The 24,532-nt window shown below is 52.7% G+C and overlaps 1 protein-coding gene across 2 annotated transcripts in view; it reads left to right on the plus strand.

Annotated features, from left to right (window-relative positions):
- Positions 1-15,895, plus strand: part of B4GALNT3 (beta-1,4-N-acetyl-galactosaminyltransferase 3) — a 98,563-nt gene extending 82,668 nt beyond the window's left edge. Inside the window, exons 8-21 of one of the 2 annotated variants that reach the window (XM_087442929.1) lie at positions 347-425; positions 546-612; positions 2,323-2,466; positions 2,714-2,809; positions 3,519-3,628; positions 4,656-4,756; positions 5,017-5,078; positions 5,748-6,531; positions 8,506-8,825; positions 9,562-9,715; positions 9,973-10,045; positions 10,430-10,583; positions 11,162-11,288; positions 13,166-15,895. In XM_087442929.1, coding sequence (XP_087299055.1) covers positions 347-425; positions 546-612; positions 2,323-2,466; positions 2,714-2,809; positions 3,519-3,628; positions 4,656-4,756; positions 5,017-5,078; positions 5,748-6,531; positions 8,506-8,825; positions 9,562-9,715; positions 9,973-10,045; positions 10,430-10,583; positions 11,162-11,288; positions 13,166-13,274 — 2,380 coding nt within the window. In that variant the 3' untranslated portion in view covers positions 13,275-15,895. The remainder of the gene's footprint in view (positions 1-346; positions 426-545; positions 613-2,322; positions 2,467-2,713; positions 2,810-3,518; positions 3,629-4,655; positions 4,757-5,016; positions 5,079-5,747; positions 6,532-8,505; positions 8,826-9,561; positions 9,716-9,972; positions 10,046-10,429; positions 10,584-11,161; positions 11,289-13,165) is intronic. The other variant, XM_087442930.1, reaches the window with a different exon arrangement.
- Positions 15,896-24,532: the final 8,637 nt, after the last annotated feature.

Below are 24,532 nucleotides of genomic sequence, written 5' to 3' on the forward strand. Positions count from 1 at the left end.
CAAATGGTGCGTTGGTGTGTGCCCGGGATCTGAACTGGGCCGCTGGTAGCGGAGCGCACACACTTAACTGCCAAGCCACGGGGCTGGCCCCTTAAGTGCCGTTATTATCCCCACCTTACAGAAGATAAACTAAGGTCGCGCTGTTAGTGAGTGGTAGAGTGGGGATTCTAACCCGACAGTTAAGTGACAAGCTCCTGGAATTCTGAGAGCAAGGAGAAAGGGACAAGGGAGTGATGGGTGGTGGGAGCGAGGTGGGAGCTGGTGGCACAGCAGAAGAGTGGGACAGAGGGATGACCACAGGGGCCTGGGAAGACAGCCTTGTTTCTTTGCTCTCTCCTCCTGCCAGCCTGTCGGCCTCCCAAAGGTACTACTTTGAGGTGCTGCACAAGCAGAACGACGAGGGCACTGATCACGTGGAAGTCGCGGTGAGTGCTTGCTGTTCCTGCCTCTCCGAGCCCAGTTCTGAGCCACTCCCCTTGTCCCTTGGACGCTTTTTGACATCCAGCTACCTTTACCCTCCCACATCCACCTCTCTCCTCTTCCAGTGGCGGCGGAATGACCCTGGAGCCAAGTTCACCCTCATCGACTCCCCTTCCCTGTCCCTCTTCACAAGTGAGTAGGCTCTGCCCCTCGCCTGGAAACGGAGGTGAGGTGGCGCCTATGTGTGGGGCTCAATCCACCTGGGGAATTTGGTCAGAGGAGGGGTGGGGGGTTGGTGGCCAAAGCTCAAGGTGCTTGGAACATGGGTATGAAGGGGGTCCCGAACAAGGAACAGAACCTACAGGGACCCTAAGGTCAGAGGGCCTTAACTCTCAGGGGGTCAGTGACCCCTTTGAGAACCTGCTGGAAGCTCTCTGAGCCCTCGCCTCAGAAAAATGCCCCTGTCCACCCACACACAATATTTTGTGTACAATTTCCAGGGGATCCAGAGACCATGAGGCTCACTCCAGATGAAAAACCTCTGAGTGAGGCCGATCTATTTCACAGATAAGGCAACCATGGTTCTTGCAGAGCCGTGGCCAGAGAGGAAACTTTCTCACCTGCTCTAAATCTGTGGTAAATGAGCTCTTCAGTTGAGCTGTTCATTGCTTATGATTCCTCAGCAAGACTCCTATCCAGAGGCCCCGCTGAGAAATCACCACCTGATAGGTGGGGCCGTGTGGGCCCGGGTACAGGGAGAGCAGGCAGAGCTTGAACTCCAAGGGAGAAAGGGCAGGCGGGTGCTGGGAGGAGACTGGGAAGGCGGTGGGAAGTGTGTGAGGAGGACAGGAGGGAGAGAGATGGGGAGGTCTGGTCCACAGGAGAGGGTGGCAGTGTGGGATGGGCAGATGGGTGGAGGAGGTTGCTGGTGACCAGAGCAAGAGGCTGTAGGTCAGGGCAGGAGGGGCAGGTTGTGAGCTGCTGGGTTGGTGCAGGAAGAAGAAGGGAGAATTGGAATCCAGAGATTCAATGTGAACCAAGAAGAAAAGGCCCATAGCAAAGTTCAGGTAAGAAACCAGTAATAGGGGCCAGAGGTAGGTAGCCTCGGGTGTATAGGGAGAGCTCTATCTGGGCCTAAAGACAAGTGAACCTGGAGGCAGAGAGCAGAGGCCCCCAACCAGCCCCCAGGGCCGGGTAGAAAGGGGAAGAAGTAGGTACGGTGGACTTGAAGATAAGAATACCAGAGCTGGTGAGGAGCAGGGCTGCCGTGGACGCTGGGGCCGCCCCACTCGGGTAGGTGGTGTTGATTGTCAAGAGGCGACGCAACCTGGAGGCGGAGACTGGGCTGCCTAGGTTCAAACTCAGCTTTGCCACTTCTCAGTTGTGTGATCTTAGGCAAATGACTTAGATTCTCTGCCAAAGTTTCTTGTCTGTAAAATGGGAATAATAATAATAGTACGTAAGTCATATGATGGTTATGAGGATTAAGTGGGTTAATATTTGTAAGATGCTTAGAATAGTGCCTGGCTTATTATTTAATAAGTGCTATATATGTATTTGTTAAATAAATTAAACACACTTGTAATGACAAATTTCCTGCAGATAGCAGTGAAAGATTTTGGGAAAGAGGTGTCTTTTTCCAATTCACATGAAATTGTGGTGTGTGCTAGCCATGGGGCTGGTGGGGGTGGGGGTTCAAAAGGAGATAAAGAGCTGAAACCATGAGTTATGGGGGGCAGGGCTAGAGGGAAGAGGGACCGAGCACGTCCTATACTGTCCCCGGGGGAATACAGCCTTGACTGATCCTCTTCCTGGCCCCTCCAGGAGGCGGGGGCCTGGGTTCTGGGCCATGTTTGCTCCAGGACTCACAGCTGCCCTCTATTCTTTCCTCCCCGGGCCCAGATGAGACGCTGCTAAGGATGGATGAGGTGGGCCACATCCCACAGACAGCAGCCAGCCATGTAGGCTCCTCAGACTCTCTTCCCAGAGATGAGCAGCCCCCCGCTGACATGCTGCGGCCTGACCCTCGGGACACCCTCTATCGAGGTAAGGCCTCGGCCGCACACTTGTCATTCAGTCTGGGGACAGTACACTGCCAGGTCCATGGGTGTCGGTGGAGGAGACTCAGGAGACCTGTCAGTTCTATCACAGTATCCCAAAAGGCAGAGGTTCTTTTTTGTTGGTTTGTAGTGTAAAATATAACATGCAAACAAAAAAAAAGGACAAAAATATATATGTACAATTTTACAGAGCAAATCATTACAGAGCAAATATTTGTGTAACCACCACCCAGGACAAGAAATAGAACTAGAACCCAGGAGACCCTTGTGTGTTCCTCAGCAGTTACGTGTATCACCGTTTCTTACTGGATTCCAACTCTTGTCATCTGGTGAGAGAAACATATTCCCGCTAAGGTGTTAGAAACTTAAACTCCTGGGCGTGATTACATTTTAAAAGATGACGAGGGCTGGCCCTGTGGCTTGGTGGTTAAGTGCGCGCGCTGCGATGCTGGTGGCCCGGGTTCGGATCCCGGGTGCGCATCGAGGCACCACTTCTCCGTTCATCCTGAGGCCGAGTCCCGCATACAGCAACTAGAAGGATGTGCAGCTACGACATACAACTATCCACTGGGGCTTTGGGGGGAAAAAAATAAAATAAATAAAATCTTTAAAAAAAAAAAAATAAATAAAAGATGACGAAGTCCCCCCATGACAACGGGAAGGAAATTCAGTTACTGGCACTGCACTAGGGTGAGGCTTTGTGGCCTCTTGGAAGTTCTAAACCTTTGTTGAGGATAGCCTTGTACAGCAATCCCAGAGTCATACTGTGCCTTGTACCAGGGACTGTGTCGGAGCCCTCTGCTGCCAAGGTGCTCCCTGAATGCCCCTGCCCCAGAAGAGGGGTGCCAGCCTCGGTTTGGCAGCCTCAGCCCATGGACATGGACTCTGACCATGGCTGCCAAGTGAATACAAAAAGGTGCTTGCCCAGGGCAGAGGACTTCAGCCCTCACCCCTCAGCCAGGAGCCTTCCTGGCTCTAGGCCAGCACTGGTTCCAGGCTCCCACCCCACTCTCATCCCGCTTCCCTTAATGTCCTCAGTGCCTCTGATCCCCAAGTCTCATCTCCGCCACATCCTGCCTGATTGTCCCTACAAACCCAGCTACCTGGTGGATGGGCTCCCTCTGCAGCGCTACCAGGGACTCCGGTTTGTAAGTCTTGGACCTGGGCAGTGGGGGGCAGAAGAGAGAGAGGGCTTGCTGCTTATGGCTGGGATGGGATGTGATGAGGCTGAGTCCCTTTCCCCCACTCATGCCACATACCAGCAGACAGGATGGCCTCCCAGGTCCCTCGGCTGGGAGAACTTGCATTCCAAGTTGCCTCTGACCTGGATGGAATGCCTTGCAAAGCCTGAGAATGGGTGCTCTGCCTGCTGAAGACCACGCACCAACGCTGCCACAGCAGTGATGCGAGGTGTGCTGGCCTGAGGCTCCCTACCCTCTGTGCTCCGAGGGCTTTACAACCCTGTCCTGCCTGGGTCAGTCCTACCAGCCAGTCAGGCAGCAGTATTTATTCTAGTTACATGCAAAGCACTGGGGAAAAATGAACTATGGAGGAGAGGTTGGCTTTGGAGAACCTCTAGCCCATGTGGAAGGTAGAGAGGCAGATGAGCACTATATATCCAGATGTAGAGATAACTACGAGAGTGTGCTGGAGGCAGGAAGAGGGCAGCCAGTGGTCCTGCACCAGGTCCGAGAATGGGTGGGGTATAACTGAGAAGGTTTTCAGTAGTGATGATCTTGAGCTATGTTTAAGGGGAGCAAAAAGCAGTGTAGTAAATAACAAGAGGGGGCTTGTTCCAGGGCTGTGGAAAGTTGCAGGGAAATGTTTAGAGGTTGTAAGAGAGGATAAGATGGCAGCAGGAAAGGGAATGGTCTTGGCTGCAGCTGGGCGTAATGAGCTGGGACAGGAGATAAGGGACATGTGGACTAGGGAGCTTGATTCATCAGTTACCTTTGTTCCAGAGAGCCCAGGAGAGAAGGCATAAAAAGTGGAACGCATGCTGGTCTGCATTACCAAATGTTTCATTCAGAGCTGAAAGCAGCCCTTCCGTGCTCACCAAGGGCAGGTCACTAGAGCCCTATATGATCCCAACCAGGGGCAGGCTTAACCCTGGTGGGCTGATTTCTTACCAAGATCCCACCCTCTTACTGCTGCTGCTTCTTTCTCTACCTCCAGGTTCATCTATCCTTCGTTTACCCCAATGACTATACTCGCCTGAGCCACATGGAGACCCATAATAAATGCTTCTACCAGGAAAACACGTACTACCAGGACAGGTGAGAGACACTGAATAGGACAAGCAGATGGCCTTACAGAGGGGCTCTGCAGGAGCCAGGACAGCTGTCTGAACAAGAGGGGCCACAAGTGCCCTTCCTAGGCACTTCACAGTGACAGACACACACACACTCTCACCCAGCCTCCTTCCTCCACTCTAGTCTGGGGCATGACTTCAGACTCCTGCTGGGACTTCCAGCAGAGCCTCACATGTTAGCCTGCAGGCACTGGGTGCCAGTCTACCTCTCCCTTCCTCCTGCAGGTTCAGCTTTCAGGAGTACATCAAGCTTGACCAGCCTGAGAAGCAGGGACCGGAGCAGCCAGGTACAGAGTGACAACTGAGGCTGAGGTCAGGCTGGTAGGGGTGACCATAGTCTGTTTCTAGGGGAAGTTCAGATTGTGCCAGCCTTGCCCCCGAGGCGCTTAAAATCCAAACCACAGAGACCTTCCCCTCACACCCAAGGGAGTGGAGAGCAGTACCACTCCCACCATTTCCATGTCAAGGCACGTGTAGAAAATGGTGCTATTTTTAACAGCATGCTGGGGTCAGCTGGAGGAGATTTAGAGCCCTGGAGGAGATTACTTGAACTGCTTGAGGGCATTGCTGTCCCGGGAACATCATTTGGGAAGTTCTGCGATAGAGAAGCACTGTCTTCCTGTGGCCTTTCTTCTTGTGGTATTAGGGCATGGCTGGGGCCATTTATTGGGTCCCTATACGTGCCAGGCACCTGCTAGGCACTTATGTACTTTATATCACTCAGTCTTCACAATAACCCTGTGGAAGATGAGTTATTCCCTTCATGCAGATGAAGAACCTGTGTTAGTTGAGGTTGCGCAACTTGCCCAGGGCACAGGATAAGTAAGTGGTGGAGCCTGTATGCAATCCCCATCTGAAACCCCGTGCTGTATCACACATAGGATCATCAGCTGTCTTGTGTATCTTGCTGGGGAAAGGTTGAAAACCCTGCTGTGAGGAATGGTTGTTATTAACAGGTTTTGAGGAAGCCTTTCTAGAAGAATCTCAGTATGGAGAAGCGGCAGAGGAGACCCCTGCCTCCAATGACCAGAACGCCAGGATGCCAGAGGGAAAACCAGTGCCTGCCTCCACCCCTGAGCGGGAGGCCACTGACTACCACCTCCGAAGCCTGCGGAAACTCCTGGCTCAGCCCTGGGAGGGTCCGCTGGCACCCTTTTCCAAGCAGAACTCCACAGCTCCCTTCCCAGTGAGGATCAGCGACATCCCCATCCAACCACCAGAGAAGAGAGAAAGAAAACCCATCCCTGAGCCCAGCCAAGATCCACCTCATTCTGACAAGTGGCCCCCTGGGCACCTGGCAGGGAACCTGCCTCAAGTTAAGCGTCCCAGGCCCGCTGATGACAGCCCCAGGAAAACTCTAGGGCAGTCCCAATGGCTGAATCAAGTTGAGTCGTATATTGCAGAGCAGAGAAGGGGTGACAGGATGGAGCCTCTGGCCCCCAGGAGGGGTTGGCATGGGGAGGAGGAGGTGGTAGCAGCTGCAGGCCAGGAAGGACAAGTGGAAGGAGAGGAAGAGGCAGAGGAAGAGGATGTGGGTGAGGTGTTTGAATATGTGCCCGTGTTTGACCCAGTGGTAAACTGGGACCAGACCTTCAGTGCCCAGAACCTCGACTTCCAAGCCCTGCGGACTGACTGGATTGATCTGAACTGCAACACGTCTGGCAACCTGCTGCTTCCAGAGCAGGAGGCTCTCGAGGTCACACGGGTCTTCTTGAAGAAGCTCAGCCAGAGGAGCCGGGGGTAAGGTAAAGGGCTCTCCTGGGGCCAGGGCTGGGGCACTCGGCAGCCAGCTGGCCTGGGGGCAGGGACCTGGTGGCTGTATCAACCTCCCCTGCTGCAGGCTCCTGGGAAGCACAAGAGCCTGGGGCCCTGCCCCTGGAGGTGACCCAGACAGTCAGGTCTTTGTCCCACCATCAAGCAAGGTTCTGATGGGTGACTGGATACCTGGCCCAGGACACGTGTGGAACACTAGAAAGGCTCGGCAAATGTGCTTCCCTCTCAGGGAAGGAGCTAGTAAAGAGACAGAACAGGCAAAACTCAGGCTAAAAAAGACAAATTAAGACCCCAGGTTTGGACTAGAAGGACTAGGGCAGAAGGCATGACTGAGTTCTTTGTTTTTGCATTCATTCATTCAACCAATCAACATTTTACTAATTAAGATAAAATTCACGGGGCCGGCCCCATGGCATAGCAGTTAAATGCACACACTCCGCTGCTGGCGGCCCGGGTTCGGATCCCAGGTGCGCACCGACGCACCGCTTGTCAGGCCATGCTGCGGCAGCATCCCACATAAAGTGGAGGAAGATGCGCACAGATGTTAGCTCAGGGCCAGTCTTCCTCGGTAAAAAGAGGAGGGTTGGCATGAATGTTAGCTCAGGGCTGATCTTCCTCCCAAAAAAAAAAAAAAGATAAAATTCACATACCATTTAATTTACCATTTTTTTTTTTTAAGATTTTATTTATTTATTTTTCCCCCCCAAAGCCCCAGTAGATAGTTGTATGTCATAGTTGCACATCCTTCTAGTTGCTGTATGTGGGACACAGCCTCAGTATGGCCGGACAAGCGTTGCATCGGTGGGCGCCCGGGATCCGAACCCGGGCCGCCAGCAGCGGAGCGCGTGCACTTAACCACTAAGCCACGGGGCCAGCCCTAATTCACCATTTTTTAAGAATATTCATTCAGTAGTTCTTAAGAATATTCATAATATTGTGCAACTGTCATCATTATCTGATTCCAGAACATTTTCATCACTATTAAAAGAAACCCCATACCTGTTAGCAGTTACTTCCCATTCCTCCCTCCTCCCAGTCCCTGGCAACAACTACTCTACTTTCTATCTCTATAGGCTTACCTATTCCAGACACTTCAGATAAATGGAATTATATCATATATGGTCTTTTGTGTCTGGCTTCATTCACTTAGCAAATTGTTTTCAAGGCTCATCCATGTTGCAGAATGTATCAAGTACTTCATTCCTTTGTATTGCTGCATAATATTCCATTGTATGGATAGAGCACGTACTGTGTATTCATTCTGCAGTCGATTGACGTTGGGTTGTTTCCACCTTTTGGCTATTATGAATACAATGCTGCTATGAATGTTCTTGTACAAGTTTTTGTGTGAACATGTTTTCCGTGAGTAGAATTGCTGGGTCATATGGTAACTCTGTTTAACATTTTGAGGAACTACCAATCTCTTTTCCAAATTGGCCCCATTTTACGTTTCCATCAGCGATATATGAAGGCTCCAATTTCTCTATATCCTCATCAATACTTATTTTCCTTTTTTTAAAACAAAATAAAGAACAGTCATCCTAATGGGTGTGAAATGGTTGTCATATTGTGGTTTTGATTTGCATTTCCCTAGTGACTATGATGTTGAGCCAGCCAGTCAACGTTTATCTAGTAATCCATGAACAGAGCATTTTATTAATGAGGGTCAATTTCTGAAGGAACATCTCACTGTGACCCTTTTCATTCACCTTATATACTTAGGATCTTAGAGCAGTAACAGACGAAAGGTCATCCCAGCTCAACAGGTATGTTTTTAAGATGGAGGCAGGGAACACTAGTGAAGTTAAGCATCTTAGCTGATGGCAAAGCTGGGACAAACACCAGTGTCTCCTGACACCTGGCCTTGCAGGCTCTACCACACCGTGCTACTTCTACAGTGTGGGAAGGAATTACTCAGGCCCCCCACCCTATCTGCCATAGGAGGTATCAGCTACAGCGCGTTGTGAACGTGGAGAAGCGTCAGGACCAGCTACGTGGGGGGCGCTACCTCCTGGAGCTTGAGCTGCTGGACCAAGGCCAGCGCCCGGTGAGACTCTCTGAGTACGTGTCTACGCGAGGCTGGCAGGGCATCGATCCAGCAGGCAGGGAAGAGCCCGAGTCCCGGAACCTGCAGGGCCTGGTTTGGAGTCCACACAACCACCGGGGACAGGTCCTGAATGTCCGCGCCCCAGAGCCCAAGCTTTGCTGGCCCCAGGGCTTCTCCTGGAATCACCGAGCCGTGGTCCACTTCATCGTGCCTGGTGAGCCTCAAGCCAAGCCTGGGTGCCATCGGTGGAGCAGGGATCCAAATAATAATCATGAGCAGCCAGGTCTCTGCTCACTCATTTGATCTCACGAGAACTTGTGAGAGAGACCACTTTACAGTTGAGGAAACTGAGGCTCACAAAAGAAAAGTAACTTGTCTAAGGTTACGTGGCTAGTAAGGGTTGGAGCTGGGAATGGGCACTGACGCAGAGGCCAGTCGCTCTATGGTACCAGGTTTCAGAGTTGGGTGTGACAGTCAACTGGGGTTGAGGTACTGGGGTTTACAACTGGCCTGGGAAAATAAGACAGGGAGGTACTTAATAGAGGGGGTTAGCTGGTTTCTGTAATGAGAACGGGGAGCACGGAGCAGACAGGAGGATAACAACGGGGTTGGACAGGAAATGAAGGATGGTAATCAGATGGACAGATCTCAAGGTTTGAGTGTTTCAGCATGCCGGGGGTTACTATGAGAGAATGATGGCAAGCCCCAGACTAAGGCCTTCCGATGTGGCCCTGCCTGGGAGGCTGTGCAGGAGCAGGTTGTAGAGGCCCCTTCAGCTGGTGTGCTGTCCTCTGCCTTCCGTCTCCATACTGCATTGCTAATGGCTTCCTGTAGTTGCATTACCCTAAGTAGAGGTCTGGTGGGACCCTGACTCGTGCAGGAACCGGGAGTGGAGATGCCCTTCTTTCGTTACCTCTGCTTCTTTCTCCCTGCCTGCCCCACTGGGGTAGTAAAGAACCAGGCGCGCTGGGTACAGCAATTCATCAGAGACATGGAAAAGCTGTTCCGGGTCACTGGTGACCCACATTTCAACATCATCATCACTGACTATAGCAGTGAGGACATGGATGTCGAGATGGCCCTGAAGAGGTCCAGGCTGCGGAGGTGAGGAGGGCCCCTGGCCAGGGCACAGCCTGGGCCATCTCCTTCCTAAAGTCCCAGAACTGCTGGGTCCGGCAGAGCCAGAAGTCCCACCTAGCTTTCGTCATCCCCAGTCTCTGGCTTTTTCAAGAAGACTCACCTGCCATAATCCCATCCCAGGAAAACACATCATCTCTATTCTATGCCTGCTGACTTACTCCAGGGGACCACCACAGCCAAGTCCTAATACTCAGCCCCTCTCTTCTCTCCTCTCCTTGCAGCTACCAGTACAAGAAGCTAAGTGGAAACTTCGAGCGCTCGGCTGGACTTCAGGCTGGCATAGACCTGGTGAAGGTAAACGGCCTGGGAGGGGCTTGGGAGGCGTGGTTAAGAGGTAGAGAGACATTTGGGATGTGTAAGGCGGTCAGCTCCTCAGGGAGGAAGGATGGGTCCTCTCGGCTGTGCTGCAGGGCCGGTTCCAGGGCCTGAACAAATGACAGTGGAGCATGTGTCCCGAGTCCTTGGAGTCCATACGCGGTGGGAAGAGGAGTCAGAATTCACTCTCGGATCATAACAACTGTGCTCTGGGGCACAGCACTGTGGAAATCTGCTTAACATTTGTTTTATGGAATTTTGTCAATCATCCACATGGGGAAGAGCCTGAGCATTGTCCTAGAGAGTGGCCTGGCCTCCTAGGCCTGGTGTGTAGGGTCTGCTGACTCTCACATCTGTCCCCAGGACCCGCACAGCATCATCTTCCTCTGTGACCTCCATATCCACTTCCCAGCTGGCGTCATCGATACCATCCGGAAGCACTGTGTGGAGGGCAAGATGGCCTTTGCCCCCATGGTGATGAGGCTGCATTGCGGGGCCACCCCCCAGTGGCCTGAGGGTCAGTGCTGCCCTGGGCTCGGGAGGGTAGGAAAGACCCCCCTGGCCTTGGTTCTTAACCCCAGAGCTGGAAACAGTCATGTCTACAGCGGCAGTATCCCCCTCCCCCACTGCCCTCCTGCTCCTCTGCTCACCTGGACAGTCCACCAGGGCAGTGCCTGAAGGGCTGTGCTGACAGCACAGCAGCAACGAACATTTCCTGCCCCATCTTCCCCTTCATTCTTTCATCATTTATTGTGTGCCAGACTCTGCCCTGTGAGTATGCAAAGAGGGAAATGGACAAAGTGACCAATACTCGGCTGTGCCTTCAGTGCTGCTGTTGTCAGGTCCTATTGTAGGGCTGTCGTCAGCCTTGGTCACTCCCTGTAGGACTGCTGCTTTCACTGGACCCTGAACCTTAGCTCAGGGGGCTTCCCCTCAGAACAGGCAAGGGCCTTGTTCAGAGGGGAGAGTTTTCAGCCTCAGCCACCCCATCCTCCATCTTTCAGAAAAGGCTCTAGGAAGGCAGCCTGAAGCCTTCTTCATTCCTTCCTCCTGGCCCCTGGCTCCTCTCATCTAGAGCTTCTTGTCTGTCCACAGGCTACTGGGAGGTAAATGGATTTGGACTGCTCGGCATCTACAAATCAGACCTGGACAGGATTGGGGGCATGAACACCAGGGAGTTCCGAGACCGCTGGGGCGGGGAAGACTGGGAGCTGCTGGACAGGTGACTGGAGAGTTCCATCCATCAGGTGCTCTGGGGAGAGGACAGGCTAGATCATCCCAGGCCCAGCCTCCCTGGGATGCAGATTCCTGACACGCAGGTAAAGAGCACTGGACTCGAGGAAGCACTGCCCTCACTGGGGTCAAGTTCCTTCCCTCGCTGAGACTCGGTGTCTGTGTCTATTGGCAGGGATGATACTGCCTCTGCCTGTGTCCCAGGGCTGGTGTGGAAATTAAAGTGCTTGGTAAACTGTCAGGGGACAAGGCAACACTGTGGAGCTGTGCAGTGTCAATGATGCTGTCTCGCAGCAGGCCAGGCGCTAATGGGAGAAGCGACCGCATCCTCCTGACCTCCGTGGCTGCCCAGGGGAGGAGGCTGCTGTGGTGGGAATGGATAAGAGAGACAGGCAGAGGGTCAAGAAAGACTTTGGGGCCAGCAAAAGAGACAGTGTGGAAATAAAGGACAGCCAGATATCCAGGAGGGTTGGGTCCCTGGAAGACCAGGGAAAAGGAAGTTTCGGGGAAGAGGGAAGAGTCAATGGCATGAAAAGCCTCGGAAAAGGAGGAGGAGAGCACAGGACAAGCTGGGGGCTTGGCAAGTGGATAGAAGAGGGTGTTGTAGCAGGGAGCAGGCCGGGCTGGACCCGGGCTGTGGGGACTACGGAACGTGTGGGTGCTGAGGAAGCGAAGGCTGTGCTAGTATGGATTCCTCTTTCAAGAAATTTACTGCCAAGAGAAGGGGAGGGAAAGAGGATGATTCCTTGAGATTTGAGCTGAAGAGGCAGGGGCAAAGGAGTGGGGGTATGGAAATCCAAGAAAGAAAGGGAGTAACTGCTGGGAGAATGTCCAGAAGTGGTGGACAGGGCAAGGTCGGGAGCGCTGGGGATCTGGGGCCCTGGACAAGGAGGAGACACAGTCACTGGGTACCTGCACTTGGCAGGTGATTTACACCCACTGCCTCGTGTATTCCTCCCAAACCTCTGGGAGGTGGGTGTAATTATCTCCATTTTACAGATGAGGAAACTGAGTCTTGAAGAGACATTAGTAACTTGCCCCATGTCTCACAGCTAGTGAGTCTCAGAGACTTAAAAACCAGATCTGTTTATTTTTTTTCCCTAGAGGGAAGAAAGATGACAATAGTAAGAAAATTTAAGGTGCAAAGGAGGGAGGTTGAGGAAGCTTATATTAGATACCCCAGCTCCCATGAAGCTAAATCAAAGTCGATCCCAAAGTGGACAGAAGCCTGCTCTAGTGGTTCCCTCCTGCCTTGATCTCTGTGTCAGGCTGGGAAGATGCAGACTTGTGATACAGTTCTTAAGGCTCCCACCTCCTCTGAGGCCCAGGGAGAAAGAAACTGCTCCAAATTCCAGTTACTTCCACCCTGCCAGAGGTACAGGCCTCTTTGTGAGAGGGACTCCCAACAGGCTGTACATATAGAACAGGGACAGGGGCAGGCCTGGGGACAAGGTCTGCTCTCGCCCTCTGCCTCCCGCAAGCACTGGGAAGTGTCCTCTGAGGCGGACTCGTTATTGGGCACTTGGTGTATGCCAGGGCCCATGCTGAGCACTTGCATCCCTGATCTCCAGTCTTTCCCACCACCTTCCATGTATAGATAGCATTAGTATCCTCTTTCTGGAGATTAGCACACCGAGGCTCTGAAAGATGATGTGACGTACACAGTGTGGGGCTAGGATTCCAACCCAGGCTGTCTGGCTCCAAAGCCCACATTCCTTGCACCACAGCCTCACCTGCCTTGAGGGGACTGAACAGAGGAAGACAGGGACAGTCTGATGCAGTGGGAGGGCCGGTTCCTGGGGGCTTAGGCCTCTCCCCAGGTGCCTCTTGTGCTTCTGCTGCTCATCCTGCCCCTCCCCCATTCAGGATCCTCCAAGCGGGCCTGGAAGTGGAACGTCTCTCCCTCAGGAATTTCTTCCATCACTTCCATTCCAAGCGAGGCATGTGGAACCGCCGCCAGATGAAGGTGCCGTAATCCCGAGGCGTGGCCCGCTGGACCGACGGCTCCCTGCTCCTTGACTTGAGGTTGCTCCCCCAGTGCCCTGTCGCTGCTGGAGGAGGAGAGAGAAGGGGAGCAGAAGCCATGGCTGGGCCCTGAGAGGGCTCAGAGCTAATAATACCCCCACTCTACCGGGAGTCACCTCACACGGAGACAGATGCCGAGGCCCCTCTCTTCGCCTGCACTTTGGAACAGGGGCCAGGCCGGCCGCTTGCTCACTGTCAACAGAGATGGAACAGCTCAGGGAGGGCAGCACGATGAGGTCAAGGAAGGAAAGACCCGCTTGAGCGATACCGTCCTAATCTGAGGTGCATTCCAGCAGCCACCCGGTGCTCCGAGCAGGGAGCAGGGAGCAGGAACTGGAAACTTCCATTGGACAGATTTTATTGGGGTTTTTTTTTTAACAGAAAACCAAAACTGTAACTGTGCAGACCCAGCACTGACTGTGAGAGGGGGTGGAAGCATGCATTTAGGGAGTGTCCCACTTGCATACCTCATACCCACTCCTGTGTAGAGGTGTGTCCCCTGGTCCTTGACCTGGCAGCTGATTTACAATCAAAGGAGCAGTTCTCAGCTCTGCCCTAGGCTCGTGCCTTCCAGAGACACACACCTCTCTCCCAGGTAGCCACCGAACAGCTGGCCACCCATTAGGGCATTAACCTTACCCTCCAGGGGGCGCTAACTTCATACCGACCAGAAACACAGAACTGGCATCATCTTGCTGGTGCCACAGCAGGGTTGGGAGACAGGGAAGTGGTGGGCCATGGGCTTGTCCATCCCCACTGTTTGGCAGATAGCCTGTGCAGAACGGGCAAGGTGGAGAAGGCAGGGAAGAGAAGCCCTTTCCCAAACCAGCCCGCCTGTGAGCTCGGGCTGTGGGGACAATATGAAGCAGAGGAAAGAGGATTAAATTTAAGTAATCCTTCGACTTAGTTGGGAGGGGCTGGGGGTCCAGCAGGAGGGGACAAAAAGGGAAGTGGGAAGCTTGGAGTCCTTACAGCCCAGCTCGGCCACAGCTTTCCCTCCTGCAGGGAGAGCCCCGGCCACAGCCTTGAGTGGAAGAAGAGGAAGGGTCATGGGCGCAACGGAACCGTGAAACAGGGACCAGGGTAGGAAGGGGTAACAGGTTTGGGAGGTGAGGGCATCGCCCTGAGATGTCTTCCCCAAGTGGAAGGGAGCAGGGGCCAGGAGGAACTGAAAAGTGAAGCCGTTTCAGGGAGAAGAGCCCTTGGCCTTTGTGGTCTAGGCCGCCGTGTCCGTCACCTGATGATCATGCACTTATCTTGCACTAATAATCCCCAGCTGCCTTTGTGGCTGGGGGTTTTCTACTGCTGCTGCTGCCGCTGCTGCTGCCACCTCTGCCGCCAAATTCCTCGGTGGTGCATTGGACGTGAGTCTTGAACTCCAGTGTCTGTTTAGGGAGGTCAGCACAGGGCTCCCTGCTGTGAGGAAGAGCTTATGGTGGTGCAGCAGGGCCCAGGAGGCCACTCAGCTGAGCCCAAGCTCCATGCTGTGGCAGGGTCCCAGTCACTGCATTAGGAGCTGCAGGCTCTACCTGGTGGGCCCTGCACTCACCGAGAGCATAAACTTGGCATATGAGAGAATGGAGCCTGTTGAGAACTTTCTGGAGGTTGAAGAGAATCCCTGCCTCCCTCTAAGAAGTCAAGGACAAAGACTTTTCAATTACAGTCATGTGCCGCATAACGACGTTTTGGTCAACAACAGACCACGTGTATGATGGTGGTCCCATAAGGTTAGTACCATACAGCCTAGGTGTGTAGTAGGCTATACCATGTAGGTTTGTGTAAGTACACTCTATGATGTTTGCACAACGACGAAATTGCCTAAACACGCATTTCTCAGAACATATCCCTGTGGTTAAGCGACACATGACTGTAATAGATTGTGGCTTATGGATGCCATACCTGCCTTGTGGGCTATGGCTTTTTATGGTCCCTACTCGGGCTTACTGCCTTTGGGAAAGGGTTGTGGGGAGTAGGCGAGAGCTGAAGTTGGCCGGCTAGGCTGTCAGCTTTCTTTCTGGGGCCACTCTCATCCTTGGGCATTGCACTGGAAGGCCCGAGCCAGCCCAAACAGCCCTCCCACTTCACTTTTTTTTTTTTTTTTTTTTTGTGAGGAGGACTAGCCCTGAGCTAACATCCGATGCCAATCCTCCTCTTTTTTGCTGAGGAAGATTGGCCCTGGGCTAACATCCGTGCCCATCTTCCTCTACTTGTTATACGGGACGCTGCCACAGCATGGCTTAACAAGCAGTATGTCGCTGCATACCCGGGATCCGAACCTGTGAACCCTGGGCCGCCGAAGCGGAGCACGAGCACTTAACCGCTTGCGCCACTGGGCCAGCCCCCCACTTCACTTCTCTTGATGCCAGGAGCCAGCCCAGCCTCCCTGCCCTGCCCACCACCCCCTCTGCCCCTGGCTGTGCCTTATGTTTGATGTTTGTTACCTCCACACCATCTGCCTTAAGCTGGAGGGCCTGGCATGGGCCCTACTCCGTAGGGAAATGTCGAGGGTGGGGGGAGGGAGAGGGAAAGTGTTAAATATAGCATCTTAGAAAACAAAACAAAATGGCTTCTGTGTTTTCCTGTTGCCCATCCATGGTGGGAGAGGGTGGGGCTGCAGGCCTCAGGGCTCACATCTCTGTTCCTCAGCTGTCTGGCGTCTGAGGGACATGCCAAGGCCCCTCTCACTCCCTCTCCACCCTTTACCGTTAGTTCAGTCCCTCTGTGTGGGTACAGCCTTCTCTGTGCTGTGGTTTACTCAGAAAGGGGATGACGTTGCTCGTGTCTGAGGAGCTCACAGTCTGAGAGCAGACAGGCATTTTGTGTTCAGCAGGTTAATGGAGATTGGTGGTTGCAGCTGAGAAATGCTGGTGGCCACCTGGGTGAGGAAGGCTAGATGCAGGGCCAGAATGGTTTAGCGAATAATGCAGAGGAGCGGGGTGTGGCTTATTCTAAAATAAAGACCATCTAAAAATCATCTCTATTTGAGCTGGGGATGCCTTGTTGATGCTTTACAGGTGCAGCTCTACCTTCCTAGTTATACTTGGCCTAGCAGAGCTCAAAATTAGTTTGTATTCCTTAAACATGTGCCCGAGAGAAGGCGCTGATATGAAAGCTAGAAGCAGGTGTATAGTGGCTCTAAGGACTGTGCATACGCACATCAATCCAGAAGCGATGAATCTGCTGTCGATGTCACAGATGGTAATTAGCCCAAGGCACGTGGAGCCAAGAAGGGTGACTCAGAGCAGGACCCAGAGGAGAGGGAGAGATTTAAGAGCCTTTTCTCCCTCCAGGCTTGGGGTTTGCTCCTTTGAGCCCATTCCGGGACGCAGATGGAGAGGACATCCAGAGCCCAGCCTGGGAGCATAAAGATTGACTCACAGCGGATTTGCAGAAACCTTTATAGATAGAAATCATTCCATTTTCCAGAAAGGGAAAACTGAGGCCTGGAGCGGACGGTATGGATGCAGCAGAGTCAGAACCAGAGACCATAAACTGGGCAGACTCAGCCTTAGGTAGACACGCCTTGGGTGCAGGAGATGCTACCAGGAGGAAAGGTTGGCAGTACCCCGGTCTGAGCTCAGGACTCCAGACCAAGATGGAATTCACTTAGACTGGTAAAATATCACATCTTAATTCAGGTGCTGTGGGTAGGGAGAAAGGGCATCTACACTGCCCTTTTAGGAGCTCTTCCAGGGGTTTTGGAAGGTGCCCAGCAGCCTGGAAGATCAGAGAGGAAAGAGGCAGAAGCAGTTCCAGACCCACTACCTATAGGGAAAGCAGAGAAGAGGCAGTGAAAAGGGCAGGTCAAACCTCAGACTTTACTGTGCACATGATGCCCCTGGCAACCTTATTAAAATGCAGGTGCTGATTCAGTAGATCTGGAGCAGGGCCTGAGAGTCTACATTTCCAGCAAGCTTCCAGGTCGCTTTTGTTGCTGTTGGTCCCTGGACCACAATTTGAGTAGCAAGGACTGCTGGACAATGCCAAGGACAAATCCCACATCTCCACCTTTCCTCTTGCTAGTGGGGCAGAGCCAACCATTAACCACATTGCCTCTCGCCCATGCCAGGCTATAGAAAAACCGGAGCCTAAGAACTGAGGAAGAGTCACCCATTAACAGAGCATGAGGGGGCCTTTCTGAGTCCCGATCCAAGCTCTTCTCCAAGATCCCCTCCTTGCCCCAGATCTATAAACCTTCCTTTTTGCTTGGCAAGGATCTCTCTTTCCCCAAGCCCCCAGAGGTGAGAGAAGAGCCACCTGGGAGCCTTGGACCTGGGGATCTCCCATCCTTCCTCACCTGGGTCACAGGCTGTGTTCAGAGAGGATCCCTTGAGGTCCTGGCAGCCAGAAACCCTGTCTTATGAGCCCCGAAGGCTGTAATGAAGACATTGATGACAACAGTGATGAAGACCAAGGTGGTGGCAGCGTTGTTGAGCTGGTTTAGTCACCATTGCTTTTCTACCTCATTGAGGTTCAGCTGTGCTGTGGAGAAGTGGGGAGTGGGAGGTAAGGGTCGGGGCCACAGCCTGGAGCTGCCTTCACAACAGCCACTAGAGTTTAGAGAAAGCCTGTCACCTCGGAGATCCATGTGGCAGAAATCAAGGAAGGTGGTGGTCGCTGTGCTGAGAAGCCTTTTCCCTCACTGGCCAGTGTGTGGGGCCTCCACATGGTGCTTAATAGAATCTGGATTTGAGAGCTTATACTGGGACTGCTAAGAGTGGGGATGCGTGCTCACACAAAAGGCTGTAAGGAAATCTGCTACAAGTTAGTGAGTTCTTGTGGAGTGGCCACTATATGGTATACGAGGAGGTAGGACAGGGTGCCTGCCCTCACTGTCTGGGAATTGTTACTTTGACATTTGTAAGTGCAGAGGGCTGACACCAGGTTAGTGTATGGTTGAGATGTTGGCATGTGCAAACGCTGGGTAGTACAGGGAGGTACTTGGGGCTTCTCTTCCCACCAGGGGGCACCAAGGCCAACTCCAGGCCTGGGCTCCTCATCAACGACCGTGAGGAGGATTCCGATGGCCACCTGCAGGAGCAGAGAGAGGCTGTTGAGGGTGACGCGGGTGGTGTAGTGCTGGGAGGACGGCCCCTGCTCCAGCACCACTTTCAGCCGCGCGGCGTTGGACATGAAGAGAGCCACGTCCAGCACGCTCCCTGCCACGCTCTTCTTGGTGGCATAATGGTTCAGGTTGATGGACTGGCTCCTCTTGGAGGCGGGGTTCCCAGGCTGTAAGGGAGAAAACTCAGTTTTACCTGGGAGGCTCCAGAAGGCAAACAGTTGAGAGACTGGAAAGAGGAGAGAGGTTTTAAAGCTCTTCCCTAACCAGGTGGGAAACCGAGGGCAAGTAACACCCTTTTCAGTTTTATGGCCTGAAAGAAGAAAGAGTTGGACTAAGAACCTTTGAACTCTCAGTGATGTTATGTTGTAATGTACCTTTCACACACCCATCTGAAGAAAGGGGGGAGGATTCTGAGCTGCTTGAAGAATGTACCCTCCTCGTGTTATTCATTATTTTACCTGGGCCAGGCCTGGCCTTGGGCTGCTCTCTTTTCCTCTGAGAGGAAAGCATCTCAGAAGACAATAGTAGGAGCCCCGAGGCTTGGGTGGAATAGGAAAAGGCGCCTCTTCTCCCAGAATGATGTGGCCCCAAGGCAGGGTGCACAGCTGAGCAAATGCATCATGAGCTGCAATTTGCTGCCGCTCAGCCCCTTGGCCAGGAGCACTGGAGCGCCAGCTCAGGCACGCTCACCCTGTCAACCATGGCCGTCAGAAGGCACGTCTGTAGCCCTGTATGTACGCACACAGCAATGCATACTAGTTAAAAGCTCTTAATTAAATGTGTTTTTATTATTTTTGGGGGTAGGATTTATTAATGTATAATTTACATTTGATTTGATTTGGAAATATAAAACAAAGCCTTTATTCTCAAGAAGTTGCGAACTCCAAAAGATGGAGTCACAGTGCAGGGCATATGGTGTGGGCCTCTGGGTTGGGCCAAGAAATTGAGACTGGATGCTGCAGGCAATCTGCGGTCACTCAAGAGAATTTGGGTATGTTTTAGGGAGATTAATTTAGGAGTGATGCTTGGGATGGATTGGCTCAGGAGGGCCCAGAATCAGGGAGACCGATCGAAAGGTTATGGTCTTGATTCGACAAGGAATTGAACCAGAATGGTGATGAGAAAGGAAAGGAAAGGAGGACATTGAAAGATGTTACAGCCTGGAGGTCAGGAAGCTGACTTAGCAGATCACCACAAGAGGATATCTGTTGGATGGATGGATGGATGGATGGATGGATGGATGGATGGATGGATGGATGGATGGGACGGAGGGTTCTGGATGCTCCTTCTAGATGCTGGCTTGTCTGGGACCAGCTGGCCTGGTTGGTTAGGGCCAGGGATGCCAAGGCCAATATCCAATATCCCACAAAGGCCACATGGTCACTGTCCACCCCAAGGCTACAACCTGTGGTCCTAGCCTATTTGGTAAAGGTTTGTCCTAGGTACAGGACACTTACTAGGTAAGAGTCTGTGGAGCAGCCCCCAGCCCTCTCCACAATTCAAAGTGCTTCTGCCCAGCATGGCTGTGAGCTGGGCCTTTCCTGCCCCCTGATTCCCCTCTTGGCAGTGCCCACTCCTCCTCCCCCTACCCCAAACTCCAGTTTGCCCAGTAACTATATTTACATTTGATTTGCACTTCCTCCTCCTCCCAAACCCAGCTCTCAGTTCAAGATCTGATAAAGTGTGAAATTATTATGAAAGCTTCAAGGGAGACCCCCTGAAAATTTGCATATTAACGGTAAGTTAACCGTTAGTATTAAACCAAACCTCTGGTGGAGTGGTTTTTTTTTCCCCCCTAAGGAAGATTGACTCTGAGCTAACATCTGTGCCCATCTTCCTCTACTTTGTATGTGAGACGCCACCACAGCATGGCTCGATGAGCAATGCGTAGATCAGTGCCCAGGATTCGAACCTGTGAACCCCGGGCTGCTGAAGCAGGGCACGTGAACTCAACCGGTACATCACCCGGCTGGCCCCTCTGGTGGGGTGTTTTGAGCATCCACCAAATAGTGTGTGAGGGGCTGTGGGGTAGAAGGGGTGGGTACTCGGGGCACAGAGACCTTCCCAAGGCTCCACATAAAATATCGCTCTCTGTGTTAAGAGAGTTGATAGGCTGTTAAAGCCATCTGAGAGCCATTGTTGCACAGAGGATGTGGGACTCGCAATGAATATAGAAAGGTGCAGGCCTCTTCCTTTCCTCTCTAATTTAGGGCCTGCTTTTATTTTGATCTGTACTTTTATTTTGATTTGTGATCACTCTAATTTAGGACTGCTTTATAACTGAGGACACTTCTTCAGGGTCCCGTATGGTGGTGGCGGAAGCTCTGCAGGGTGCCCCCTCCAAGCTCCTGAAGGCACCCTATCTCCAGAGTGTCCACATGGTGGCGCTTGAGGTCCCAAGAAGGTGCGTGGGCGCCGTGACTGCGCTGCGGCAGGATGGTGTGTCTCCCCTGAGGAATCCACCGACAGGACAGGATTGGTGTGAAACCTGGACCCCCCGAAGGCCCAGGACAGGGAGCCTGGTTCACAAGTCTGGATAGGCCAGCCTAAAACTCGCCAGATACGTGTGTTAAAGGAGAGTTCAAGAACGATCCAATCCTGAAGCGGGCCCAGGGTGGGCCGGAGAGATAATGAAGGAGGGGAACCGGGGGGGGGCCTCCAGCACAAGCTGCGGCGTGGGGGATGGCGGTTAGAAGGGAGGTGGCTGAGACCTGGAAGAAGTGCTTTGAAAGGGGTCCTTTCGTGGTTGCATCTTTCAAAAGCAGGGAAAGGGGTTTCTTAATCCTCTGGGCCAGTTTAGGTGCAGCCGTATCCTGAGGCGGAGGGATGGATGAAGTGACCTGAGAGCCCTCCCTTGTAGCTTGAGGATTCGGTTGGATGAACCCCTAAATCTTGCAGGATGCCACCTTTTTTATGCACAGCCTGGAAACAAGGAGCAACCCAACGAGGGGTCAGGGTAGAAGAGGAGGTGGGAGTGGAGATAGGACGGCCCTCCTCCTGCCTCAAGGAGGTGGCCCTTTAAGGCCGGGCCAGGCGGGCCGGGAACAAAGGCCCGGAATGTGGGCTGGGCGGGCCTGCGGAGCCACCCAGCCTGAGTCATTTCTGTTTCACGGGACTTGAAATCCCGTCTCTGGCCTGCTGCCTCCTCTGGCCCTGGCCCCAGCCCCCTCCCAGCGCTGACGGGAGATCTGAAGGCTGCCCACGGCCACCTGTGGCAGCCTGCAGGGCCGATCTGCCAGAGCTTGCACGGGGTGGGCTGGAGGCCTCCCCTCCCTCACACCCACGTGCCCTCGCCCTAGCTCCTGGCCCCTTTCGTCTGGCTCCTCGGAGCAGCGGGCCCAGCTTTGTCCCTGGGCTTGGTGCTTTGGGCCTCAGTTTCTGCATCTGTAAAACAAGGGAAATCCCATCTCTGGAGGAGTGGAATCTATGGAGAGACTGAATAAGACTTTGTTCCTTCCCAAAAGGAAAGACGCTGCAAGCTCTTCTCATTTTTTTTTTCCAGTCTGGGATCTGTCTTTCAATGACCCTCTGTCTCTCAGTAGCTTGTGTCTTATTCCATCCCACCCCACTCGCCCCCTCCATGGAGGCCAACCCAGAGACTCCAGAGTCCCTGTTTGAAATGAATGTGTCCCCCGCCCCCCCCCGCCCCCCCGAAAAGGCAACTCATCAAAACCCTGCCAACCAATGACACCTGAACACCAGATAGGGAATTTTGGTTGAAGTGAAGTTGCAGCCGGGGAGGGGAGAGGGGCGGGTAGATCCAGAATCCCATCCTGAGCTCCATGAGGGCATTCTGTTCCACACAAGGACCTGGGTTTGGTGATTGGGGTGGGATGATGCAAGGGGGCTAGGGGACACCACAGACCTACTCCCCCGGTTTCCCACTTTGTTCCACTCCGGGGCCTGCCTCAGAGCACTCATTTCCCTGCCTCTTCCTCGCCCTCCCCTCTTCTTCCAGCTCAGACTTCCCTGTTACCCAGGCTCTCATGCCAAGTCCCATCTCCCAAGGCTGGTGTGGATTCCATCCCTTGAAGTCATGGATTGCTCCATTGTTCTGCTAGAGAATTATTTACCCCTTAATACTTGTTGGCCTATATTTTTGTTTCTTTACAAAATTTGAGTTAGATAGGAAAGGAATGCCTCTGTTAACAGAAAAGTAAACAAACTTTTACATCGTTTATTGACATTATGGTGAGTGCGGACCGTAAGCTCCAACAGACCATTCTGCCCTTTCTGGGAACAAGATGACAGGGATGTTCTCTCAAAGAGGTAGGTAACCGTCCCCGCAAAAAGCCATGGAATCCATTCCTCAGAATATTTAGGACCTGGAGCCTACAGCAGACAGTGAGTTCCCTGTGGGGAAGGAAAAGGCCAAGAGGTGGGATTTGTGGCAGCCAGGAGGGTACCACAGAAGGCCCTCTGGTCCCAGGTTCAAATCCAGGTTCTACAACAAGCTAGATGGTATGAGCAAGCCTGTTTCCACCCCTGGGCTCCCTTTATCTGTGAGATGAGGGGGGTTGGAATAAGGGATTTCTTGGTTCTCTTCCAACACTGAGTCATCTAGGAATGGGGAAGCCCCCTCTTCTGACAGAGAGTCTCAGGGTCTGAGGACATTCCCTGGAGAGAGGCGGAGGTCAGGCAGCTGTGGAGCCAGGCCCAGGGCACATCCAGTGAGTCACTCTGCTCTGGGCAGCTCAAGGGCATCGGTGACCCTATGATGAGTCATTCCTATCAGCCCTGAGAAAAGCCATATGGCAGTCTCCCTGTGTATCGGCTCAAACTCAGACCAAATAGGCCCAGAGGAGCAGCTGGCAATTCTGTTAGTCTCAAAATGACTGACTACTCAGAAATGCCACACTTCACCTGAAAAAGAGATGGTGATGAGCCAGGCCTTTGGAAGGCTGGTTTCCCATAAAGAGAAAGGGGGATCCCAACCCAGGAAGAGTGATTTGTACAACTATACGGATTTGGATCACCTACTATGCCAATTCGCTTCAGTTAGGTGCTTGAGATCCCTAACCCTGCATCAGAATTAAGTTTGAAAGGGTGCCTGGGTCTGTCATACTGTGTGCACACACAGTGGGCTCTCAGTACAGTTGGAATGATAGTAGTCCCCACTTATGGAAGGGGTACATACCTTGTGCCTGGCATAGGGTTAAACTCAGGGCAGAGTCATCTTATCTAGTCCTCTCATCATTATCATAGTTGAAAAAGTGAAGGCTCCGAGAGCCTAAGTAACTTGCACCAGGTCACACAGCACAGTTTTTATGCCAATTCTCTGTGTGCCAGAGCCTGTAATTGTGTGTGTGTGTGTGTGCGTGTGAGAGAGAGAGAGAGGAAGATTAGCCCTGAGCTAACATCCGATGCCAATCCTCCTCTTTTTTCTGAGGAAAACTGGCCCTGGGCTAACATCTGTGCCCATCTTCCTCTACTTTATATGGGACGCCACCACAGCGTGGCTTGACAAGCGCTGTGTCAGTGCACGCCCAGGATCCAAACCTGCGAACCCCAGGCCGCCCGCACACTTAACCACTGCGCCACCAGGCGGGCCCCCAGAACCTGTAATTTTAACCCCCGCTCTACTGCCTCCCAGAAGTTGAAGACAGTCCTTGCCTCTGAGGAGTCTGGCCTCTAAAGATAAACTTATGTGGCCTAAGATGAAAGAAAACAATTAAACAGTCCCTTAAGGGGACATATGTCCCCTTGCTAAGAGGAGGTATAACACCTCTGCCTGCAGGCAGCTTGCTTAGGCTTTCCTGAGGCTGCGCCGGGACTGCGCCCCTGAGCCCCCGCACCGCTGTGGCAGAAAGGGCCTTCGAACCCAAGTCAAAAGGCTTGGGCTCAAACTGGTAAGAGGTGACCTAGGTAGTTGGGAGAACAGAGTTGAGAGAGACTTTTACCTGTACTGTGTGAATTTTGAACCATATAGAAATATAAATTTAAAACAAGAACAAATATGCACCCAAAAAAGGCCAATAGTTAAATAGGTTAAAATCAGGCAGAATTTATAACTTCATCTTTCCAGGCCTTAGCATCTCCATCTATGACATGGGAATAATATCTGCCCTGTTTAGCACAAAGGGCTGTTAAACAGATCAGTGAGGTAATGTGGGTGAATGTGCTTTGAAAGCAGTAAAGTATTA

This window comes from Ceratotherium simum, chromosome 17, assembly GCF_057802395.1.
Source record: "Ceratotherium simum simum isolate JZ-2026a chromosome 17, ASM5780239v1, whole genome shotgun sequence".
Lineage (NCBI taxonomy): Eukaryota > Metazoa > Chordata > Mammalia > Perissodactyla > Rhinocerotidae > Ceratotherium > Ceratotherium simum.